The following is a 10,656-nucleotide window of genomic DNA, read 5'->3' on the forward strand; positions in this document are numbered from 1 at the left end:
TAAAATCTAAACTTCCATTATATGATACTTTAACTCTCTAGCAAAAAGAAAAAAAAATGAACGATTTACTGAAAATAGGCAATGTACCAACATTAACGCCTAATAAAACAAGAAACAATTTATAAAAAAGGCGTACATGTGAGCGTCAGTAGTAGCCCTGGACATATTATCCGAACTCGAAATAAACCCCGAGGTAATCCAAATTAAATGTAAAAATGCATTTAGGGGGATCGAATCTAGTACCTTAAACATTTAAGGGTGTATATTAAAACATTTTACCATCTTAGTTTCTTTGTGCTAATGTAAAATATTAAATATTTATTTATATACATGTGTTCTGAAATTTATAAAATGATAAAAAATAAAAATAATTTTTTTTTTTGTTCATGATTTTTTTGAGTTCGGGTATACCCGAATCCGATCCGAAAATACAAAAAAGCCGAACGGGTTCTATATACCTAAACCCGAAAACCCGAAAACCTGAACCCGAATGCCGAAGGATAGTCAGTATAAGGCTGGAGCAATGGAAGGGATAAGATCTTTTTCATCCTAGAAAATCTAACTTGATTTTTTGTTTATTGTTTAAAACAGACCAGAATTTATTTCGACATGCCTCTTAGCTCCTCGAAAAACTAAAATGAAGAGATTTTTACGTTTTTGAAACACTCCAAAAATTAATAAGAGAAATAATATGATTAGGAAATCCCAAACTTTTACAAGAAATCAATTTATGGAAGAAGCAGTGACACTAACCAAAATCTGAAGAAGTAGTAGGGAGATGAATTAATCAAAGTTAGGGTGGTAGTACAAACTAAACTCTAAATAAGGAGAGGGATCCATATGCCGATTTATGAACTCTAAGCAAGGACCCGCCATAGTTGTTAGTTTGTATTGATATTAGATAGTACTCGATCTACATAAAAGACATCGAAATCAATGTATTATATTTCGTGTGATCATGGATCGGGTGCTGATTAAAAGGAACAAAAAGAAGAAACTTAAAACTTATTGCAGTGACTTGAGTTGGTAACTCACAATTCACAAGTTTGAAAAACACGTTTTTTAGCTATTAGCTTTTTTATAAACAATATGTACGTATTACGTGTGTATAAAGCCAAGTGTTGATATAGATATAATAACGAATTAACACACAAATCATTAGACTCTATGTGATAGCCGAGTCGTTTCTTAACTAAGACTACGAAATGAGACTTCTAAAAATCTCAAAATAATTGACATTTCGTAATTAAGTACAATATTTGTCAACAGCTAGTAACGACAGTGACATATTTCTGAGCCCAATACTATACAAACATTCAAAGCTTCTAAAACATGACAAATTTAGACCATGACAAAACTATAATGGGCTTTATGTGTCTCATATGCCTTAGAGTAACCCTCTTTCACAGAGATCAACTTTAGTCTCTTTCAGTGATTCTAATGTACGTATCTCATGCGCCCTTAGAGTAACCCTCTTTCATGGAGAGCAGCTTTCATCTCTTTCAGTGATTCTTCCATATCATTGTAAATCATGTGAGGGTCCGGTATGACGGTAGGATCAAACGCCATGGAGATTATCATTTTATCCGCATAACTCATGAGATGTACCAACAATGCCTATCAAACACAAAATCACTACTTAAAAAAAAAAAAAAAAAAAAAAAAAAAAAAAAAAAAAAAACTTTATCATTTACACAGAAGAGAAAAAGTAACTATGTACATGTGAGTGTCCGTAAGAGCTTGGAGCGATGTAAGCGATAGGATGGCCAAGGAAACTGATTTCTTCCATGGGGCCAATGACGTTTGAAACGCATGTCGTTATGTTCCGCACCGGTCGATCGAATAACTCTGCTGCTACCTATAGTGGCAAGAGAGTGTGTTATATAATTATGTCCATAAATATGCTAACAAATCTCAATCTTATTTAGTACCTTCGCGCCAAACACTTTTAGGACGATTTTGATGATAAAATACACTAGAGCCGCGTGATAAGAGTGCTTCTTTCGAGCCATCATTGATTTGCATTTTTTTAAATGAACCAATGGATCTGTTTGTAAACCGATGGAGAACGGCAAAAAAATAAAGCTGAAGTAGTTACCCCATCTGCATTTTGAATCCTTCACCATCATATCTGCCAAAGGCTTTACACCCAAAAAAAAAAAAAGAAGACAATTTATACGTTGTTTGTCTACGTTTAGCTAAGAGATTAGAATTATATTTTGAGAAGTATGTCTCTAACCTTGAATCCGATGTCTGACCTTAGATTTACTGTACAAGCTACACGAAATCGTATACCTTCTGGAAGATTGTTCGGATACGATGTCAACGCTCCATTCTCCTCATTCCTCTTGTCTTGTTTGTCAAGAAACAAAATACACGTGTGAAAATATTAGATATAGATCCAATGTGATTATTCTTTTCCTTGTTTTTAAATTAACTTAATTCGGGTTAGGTGGATACTGACAATACAGCATATATATTAAATTTAGTGTTACCATATCGTCGGTTCAAATAGCGAGAAAAAGAGGCTTGTGACATTCCGAATAGAACATCGTTGATAGTCTAACAGCACAAGCAAGAGAAAACAAAGATCCATTAAAAAAAAAAAACTCAAGTTAATAATCATGGACATATATACATGACTAATTGACAACGTACCATGTCCATAGCGTTCTTGATATGTTTGATGTCATCTAAAGAGATAATTCGGTGATAAAATCTCTTTGGATTGTTCCTGGTATTCACATCTGCTTTTAGTGGTGTTTTTGTATCCTTCAAATACAACACAGTCGCCAAAAGCAGCACCATATCTACAATTGTGTTCCAAATCAGTCTCATTGTAGAACCAATGGTTATTATCGACCTTAAGAACCATCCATTTTTTTGTAGGTTGTGCTTTGGTCGCCGTTTCATGGTAGGAATAGCATTTGAAAACATGTCTGGGTCTGATGTTTTGTGGGTACATGCGAGAATGAGGGAAACCAAGGACATCCCATCTCCCAACGAATGGTGAGATCTTATAAAACCGACTGCTTCAGCATCATAGGTTTTGACGTTGAGGATGTGAATGTCCCACAAGGGTCTTGATCTATCAAGAGGGATCATTGTGAGACGTGACATATAGTCATCGACAAAGCTTTGTCCATCTCCACCTATCTCTTCCGGATCTATGTATGGTACGATTACATGATCTTCTACATTGACTTCGGTCTCGATCCATTTTGCACCATTTTCAGACTGTGAAGTTAAGACATATGGAAGCCAAACACTATGTCAATTCCCAAATAGAATATTAGTACAATTCTTATATTTACAAAGAAAACACAGCCGTCTCCAACTATTGTTTCGTACAAATTTTTAATAAACATAGATATATTTTTTAAAAATAAACTAAAGGCTCAAACTTATAATGATCAAAATATATATTAACTTTCCACCCAAAAAAAAATAGAGATTAACTAATTTATTCTATATATAGAAAGTAAATTTTAAATCGGTTATGGAAAACAACTATGTATACTGTATGAGAACATGTGTAATATGTACCAATACGCTAGAGAAAATAGAAAGTAAAATTTAAATCGGTTATGGAAAACAACTATGTATACTATACTGTATAAGAACATGTGTAAGTGTACCAATATGCTAGAGAAACGAGGATGCTTGGAGACATTTTGCTTCAAAGCATCAAGAACAACGTCGGGATTAATCTTTGTTTCGAAACCCACAATGGTGACTGCACATAAGTCAATCCTCGGTGATTGGAATACACGCGCCATCGGGCTGACCGGCTCCTCCTCCTGATTCGTCATTCTACCTCTCCTCTTAATTAGATGCTTATTTCTTCTATCATGTTCCAATATTTATAGTGACGTTAAGTTTGTAAGTGGTTCAACGAACACACAAAAATACAAGTGGTGTGGAAACGTTTTAGTATTGTTTTCTCACCACAGTAAAATTACATTTAATGTGACGTTGATATTTACGATTAGCTTTTCTATTAACAATTATAGAAATTAAAGAAAAAAAATATTGTGGCGTCGGAAAACAAAATACTATATGTCGTTCACTAACTTGTTATATCTTTAGTCATTTCAGACATCGTTTCGGAGTTTAATATAAGTAGAGCTTTAGTGGTTGTGTAGGTTCACATTTGTCCCAGTTTTAAATTTGGAGTCTAGAGAAAGAAAAAACAAATTCTTAAAACCAAAAAAAAGAAAGGAAATATTTTTTTCCTGACAAATGATGAATTAATTATGTGTTTATCTAGCTTACTTTTTTTTTTTCCTTCAAACCATCATGTGTAATACATGGAACTTGATCTGGAATTCTGGATAGTGATATATTATTGCAACCAAACGACCATAAACTCATACCTAGTTTAGCTTAATAGAACTCAATTTATACGAAATATCTATAGCCCCAACTATTTATATATTAGGAGAAGAAAAAAGCTTCCATTAGACCATTACGCGTGGATTTTTAAATGAGCATCATTTGTCGTTAATGAAAACACGAGTTAAAAAAACTAATTAGACAAACTACTTTTGTAATGTCTGAAATTGAAGGAGGGGAATACAAATCAATCTGGAATCAAAGCACGTGTCCGTAAGATCACATCTCTTTTCATCATCCAATCTCTGTCAATATAATAAGTAGCTAGCATCTAACGATTATCTATATATTGTAAGAATCTTAATCACCTAAAAAGGTTGTGTTATAAAACAAAACACAGCGTCTTGAAAAGAAAAAACTGATAATAATAAAAGAGAGTGCTTTAAAATCTGGATTGACCCAACTACTCGGAATAGTAGATTAAAACGATCCGGTTGGTTTATATATTAAGCGGTTGTTTCTTGTTTGGTTGGTCCGCCAACCAATATAATTAAGTTTAAAATCATTTATGTTGGTTAGAAAAATTGAAACTTGACAAGAGAAAGTCATATCCTTTTGACCTCAGACTTCAAGTTTGATTTTTCCTTTTCGAATTTGGTTTGACATTATGGTTTCATTTATTTCCGTTTGTAGTTAAATAAATAACTTGGAACATTTTTGTTTTTGTTTTTAGTTATATTTGGTTAATTCAAAAAAAACTTTTAGTAATAATGAATGTAGTTATAACAAAGCGATGGCTTGAATTGATCTATGCCTTACATGCATTTGAACTTGGGCCATAATACAACAACAACACTAATACACTACTAGATGGTTACGAAATGAAAATTTTAAATTCTAAAACATTTGACTAAAGTATTTCCGTCGACATCTAGGACCGACCCTGATATTATTGACTCCAATATCTGTAGATATTACAAAAGGATTTAAAGCAATCATGCGGCTTAGAGTTGGTACTAGTAACGCTCATGCGGCTTAGAGTAACCCTCTTTCCCAGAGCACAGTTTTCATTGCTTTCATTGATTTTTCCATTTCATCACAGATCTTGTGAGGATCAGGTATGACGGTAGGATCAACCGCCATCGAGATTATCATTTTCTCAGCATAACTTATGAAATGCACCAACAATGCCTATATATCAAACACAAAGACATTTGCGTGGGAAAGAAATTATTAAAATAAATAAAAAATCATTCATTTGATTGACCAAAAAAGATTACGTACATGTGAGTGTCCGTAAGAGCTTGGAGCGATGTAAGCGATAGGATGGCCACGGAAACTGATTTCTTCCATGGGGCCAATGACGTTTGAAACACATGTCGTTGTGTTCCTCACCGGTCGATCGAACAATTCTGCTGCTACCTTTGCACCAAACACTTTTAAGACGATTTTGATGATAAAATACACTAGATTCGCGTGATAAGAGTGTTTTTTCCGAGCCATTGTAGCTTGGGATTTTTTTTAGATAAACCAATGGATCTGTTTGTAAACTGATGGAGAACGGCAAAAATATAAAACTGAAGTAGTTTCCCCATTTGCATTTTGAATCTTTCACCATCATATCTGCCAAAGGCTTTATACAAAAAAAGGTATATACATATTATTGTTTGTATATACCAAAGGCTTTATACAAAAAAAGGTATATACATATTATTGTAAAGAGTTTAGATATAAAACTGAGGTCTATTGTCTCTAACCTTGAACCCGATGTCTGACCTTAGATTTACTGTACAAGATACACGAAATCGCATTCCATCTGGAAGATTGTTCGTATGTGATGTCAAGGCTCCATCCTCTGCATTCTTCTTGTCTTGTTTGCCAAGAAACAAGATATTTGTGTATAACATTATATAGATCGGACATGCATATCTATGTTTATACTTAATTCCTAAGATTAGGATATTAACCGCGGTAAGTTAATTGATAACACGTAACGTATATGGTAATACTTAGCATAGTGTCCGTTTACATAGTGAGAAAGAGAGGCTTGTGTAATTCCCAGTAGGACATCGTTGATAGTCTAGCACAAGAGAAGCAAATATTAATTAGAAGGAAAAAACGAAACCCTCAACACAAATCATAATGTACCATGTTCATAGCGTTTTTTATAAGTTTAATGTCATCCAAGGAGACAATTCGGTGATAAAATCTCTTTGGATTATTCATGGTATTCTCGCCGCCTTTTAGAGGTGTTTTTGTATCCTTCAAAAACAGTATAGTCTCGAAAAGTAGCAACAGATCCACAATTGTATTCCAAATCAATGTCATTGTAGAACCAATGGTAAATATCGATATTAAGAACCAGCCTCTCTTCCTAAGGCTATGCAACACCTCGCCTCGTCGTTTCACGGGAGGAACAGCAGTAGAAGACGTGCCCGGGTCTGATGTTTTATGCGTACATGCGAGTAAGAGAGAACATAGGGACATTCCATCTCCCAACGAATGGTGAGATCTTATTACACCGACTGCTTCAGCATATGTGGTTTTGACGTTAAGGATGTGAATATCCCACAAAGGTCTTGATCTATCAAGAGGAATCATCGTGAGATGCGATATATACTCATCGACGAAGCTTTCTCCATCTTCACCTGTCTCTTTTGGATATATGTAAGGTACAACTACATGGTCTTCTACATTGACTTCTGTTTCGATCCAATTTTGCACCATTATCAGACTGTGAAGTTGAGAATAATAAAGACCGAACACTATTAGACAATCCCACGTAGAGTTTAAGTACACTACATATATAAGAACACAAAACCAGTACGTATAAGAACGTGTGTACATATGTTTAAGTGGGGGTACCAGTTTGCTGGAAAAACGAGAATGGTTGTAGACATTATGCCTTAAGGCATCAAGAACGACGTCCGGATTAATCTTTGTTTTGAAACCCATGATGGTGACGGCACAATAGTCTATTCCCGGCGATTGGAATACACGCGCCATCGGGCTGAGGGGCTCATCTTCCTCATTCGTCATTTTCCCTTTCCTCTTATAGCTAGATGGATGTATACTTCTTCTCTCATGTTCCAATGCCATTTATAACGTAAATTTATGTGGCCATTAATAGAAAAATATAACTTACAAGTGGTCGGCATTAACATATTCTAGCATGTGTCCTCATGATAGAAAGATTGCACGACATGTGTGGCTTTGAATCAATTATTAAAGTTTTCTATGAACTTTACATTAATTATTGATGATGAATTACCTGTCACTTCTTCTTCCTCTACCACTCTCAGTGGGAAACAAAGTGGGCAATAATATATAAAAAAAGCAGGAAATGATGCCATGCCACAATAAGCAAATTCGGTGTAATGTTTCTGGACATATGTAAAATGTGCATCTGCGTAGGGCCTCTGCCATATATATCTACACACACAAAAAAAAAGGTTGTGTGTCTAAAGCACCCAAAATAATTTTCTTAAAAATATTTTACAGAGTATCTCTCGAATCATATCTAAAGAAGAAATCCGACAAATTTTGTAAAGTAGGAATCTAAAAACGAAGGAACAATTAATTTATTCCGAAATCCAACGGTACTGGTTATTCCTATAAACAAGAAAAAATTACCAAAATCCTCTCAGTTATCCCTTGGCTTGCTTCTTCCTTGCGAACTGTTCAACAGCAGATTCCTCCAGCGCAATATTGGGCTGATAGTATTCAATCTCTCTGGTTGCTTTGTCGGAGCGGGTTCTAAGGCTTTGACCTCCTTGGCGAACTGTTCCACAGCAGATTCTGCCAGCGCAATAATGGGCTGATAGTATTCGGAGTGAGCGTCCACGCACTTGATCAGCAATGGCAAGCATTTAGCAGGACACTTATAGATGTTATCAGTTTTCTCAAAACAGTCTTCAAAAGCCGTATATAATTCTTTGCAAGCACCTCCTTTCATGAACTGGCTAAACCGTGAAATTAATTCATCGTCTTCCTTCTCTGTGTATCCTTCTTTTGGAAGATCAGTTGATGATGAGTCTCCCAATTTAGACGGGAATAAAGCGTGGAGCTCCCTCCTCGCCCGTTCTACAGCACCTTCCAAAATCGGTTGTATCAGGTCAGGTGATCTGTCTCTTTGTCCTCCTCAACCATGGAGCCCAATAATTCCCACGGAAATTCGTCGTCTCGCAAACTGCACATCTCTGGATCCCTCCTCGATGACGTGCTCCCCATCTTTCTCAGCCGGGAGATCGGATCTTGTGGAAATCGGCGATGCAGGTGGCGACTAGAGAGGTTAAAAAGATGAACGTATTTGCTAGGTTTTGTATCTTTTGATCATTCCAAAAGATTATATATATAATATATTACACGACCAAGTCCTGAGATTGGCCAAATACATCTCGACGATTTTGTTTATGGTTATTTTTATTTTCTTTCTTCTGACATATTTTCTGTAGATTTAGTACTATCTCTAGACGTTCTTTTTTTCTAGGTCGGTCTCTAGACCATTAGATGTCGAGCTATTTGGGTTTTTTTTTTTTTTTTTTTTTTTTTTTTTTTTTTTTTTTTTGTCATCTTATAGAAACCAATAGCTATTTGGTGTTTAGACTCTAGAATCTGTTTTTTTTATTAGTCTTGGCCAAATTATAATTTATTTTTAGTTCGGGACGTCGGGTTAACGGAATGGTGGTGATAAACCATTATACTATACCAACTAAATTTTGAGTTGGACTAAATAAATCCAGGTTTTTCTTTTTCTAATCATATATAAAAACTCGTCGTTCCAAAAAAAAAAAAGAGATCTCTAATGTAACATCTATATAACTCGAAATAAATATGTTCGTATGAAGGTTTGTGACTATCATTCGATTTGGACTAACAGCTATTATTATAAAGAAAAAGAGCTAAATTAAAGGAAACATTTGGTACAAATTATAATCGTACTATCCTCTTCCTCATTCGTCATTCTCCCTTCCCTCTTATAAATGGATGTAGACTTCTTCTCCCATGTCTCATGTTCCAGTGGTCATTAACAGATAAATAAAACTTACAAGTGGTCGGGGCAAAAATATACTACTAGTATATGTCCTCCCGATAGTAAGATTGCACTAAATGTGTGGATTTGAATGAAGACAAAGAAAGAGAAAAATTGTGGTGCCAGAAAACAAATTATTATAGTTCAGCTTCAAATTATATGTCGGTTTGATACTTTTATTCTCTTTTAAAAAAAAAATTTTAAGTTTTAGAAAACAATTATTCATGAAAAGTTTTCATGAATTATTAATGATGAATTATATATAAACTTTTTAAAATGTTGAATAATATTAGTTTAAAGTTATAAAAATATGTAAATCACAGAATATGATATATTTTAACTCCATTCTTATATAATGTTTACATTAAAAAAATATTTTGAGAATATACTGTATATAAAAAAAATAGTTGTCTTAATGATCAATTTTTAAAAAGAAAAGAAAATGTGAGAAACCTATCACGGTATCGTCTAAACCAGAGGTATGTGAGTAGAAAGCATTTTGCGAATCAAAGAGATGCGAGGCTTTAAAAATCTGGATTGACCCAACCTCATGAGTCGTGACATATCACGAAGCGGTCATTTTATTATTTGTCCCAATCAAGTTTAACATCATTTTATGTTTTGGTTAGAAAATTTGAAATTCAACAAAAAAAAAGAGAGTTATATATCTCACATTTTTCTATTTCCTTATCATCACCAACACAAATTAATCTTTATATAATTTTTTAATTATCAACTGCATGGTGGCTTATGTCTTTCACTAAATGGTGCTGCATGTCAATTTTGAAGATATTCATATTCTGCGAGTCTTATAATGCCATCAATGTAGCTGAGATTTGTGAGAGACTGAGAGAGACAGTATTATTATTTCATTTTGGGGCCTCATCATCATCAATCGGCAAGCTTTTCTTTTTTGGTAGACCACCTACAATTGGAAAATACGTACTAATTAATGAAATTTGTTGGGGACAACGACACCCACCGGTTTGAAATTTTTTATTCTAGCTCTAAGAACAAAATTTTATTCTGACTAAGATGAGTTGTTATCAGAACCTATACATCAAATACGTACAGCTAAAAAACAAAACAAAAAGGAATACATTGAGACTCAAAATGAATAGTAAGAACGAGCACTATCTGTCTCTTCTTCCTTCTCTACCATTATCAGTGGGCAATAAAGTGGTCAGGGCAATAATACAAAAAGCAGCAATTGATGCCACAATAAGCAAATTCGGTGTAATGTTCTGGACATATGTAAAATGTGTATTTGCGTAGGGTCTGCCATATAT

At 34.4% G+C, this 10,656-nt stretch overlaps 1 protein-coding gene and 1 pseudogene across 2 annotated transcripts; both read right to left on the bottom strand.

Annotated features, from left to right (window-relative positions):
* Positions 1 to 1,219: 1,219 nt before the first annotated feature.
* On the bottom strand, positions 1,220 to 3,954 carry LOC104709104 (wax ester synthase/diacylglycerol acyltransferase 7-like). The gene is made up of 7 exons (XM_087462968.1): positions 3,639 to 3,954; positions 2,659 to 3,237; positions 2,496 to 2,562; positions 2,240 to 2,352; positions 1,932 to 2,141; positions 1,721 to 1,858; positions 1,220 to 1,617 (listed from the first exon to the last, which is right to left on the bottom strand). Exons 1-7 carry the CDS (start codon positions 3,810 to 3,812, stop codon positions 1,462 to 1,464), a joined length of 1,437 nt encoding a protein of 478 aa, XP_087319094.1. The 5' UTR covers positions 3,813 to 3,954; the 3' UTR covers positions 1,220 to 1,461.
* A 1,164-nt stretch (positions 3,955 to 5,118) lies between these two features.
* Positions 5,119 to 7,558, bottom strand: LOC104705514 (wax ester synthase/diacylglycerol acyltransferase 7-like; annotated as a pseudogene). Its single transcript, XR_015564437.1, has 6 exons — positions 7,201 to 7,558; positions 6,484 to 7,069; positions 6,350 to 6,415; positions 6,093 to 6,206; positions 5,620 to 5,968; positions 5,119 to 5,526 (listed from the first exon to the last, which is right to left on the bottom strand). The product of XR_015564437.1 is annotated as a wax ester synthase/diacylglycerol acyltransferase 7-like (transcript).
* Between the last annotated feature and the right edge of the window lie 3,098 nt (positions 7,559 to 10,656).

Source organism: Camelina sativa, chromosome 8 (assembly GCF_030686135.1).
Source record: "Camelina sativa cultivar CO46 ecotype springtype chromosome 8, ASM3068613v1".
In the NCBI taxonomy this organism is placed as follows: Eukaryota; Viridiplantae; Streptophyta; class Magnoliopsida; order Brassicales; family Brassicaceae; genus Camelina; species Camelina sativa.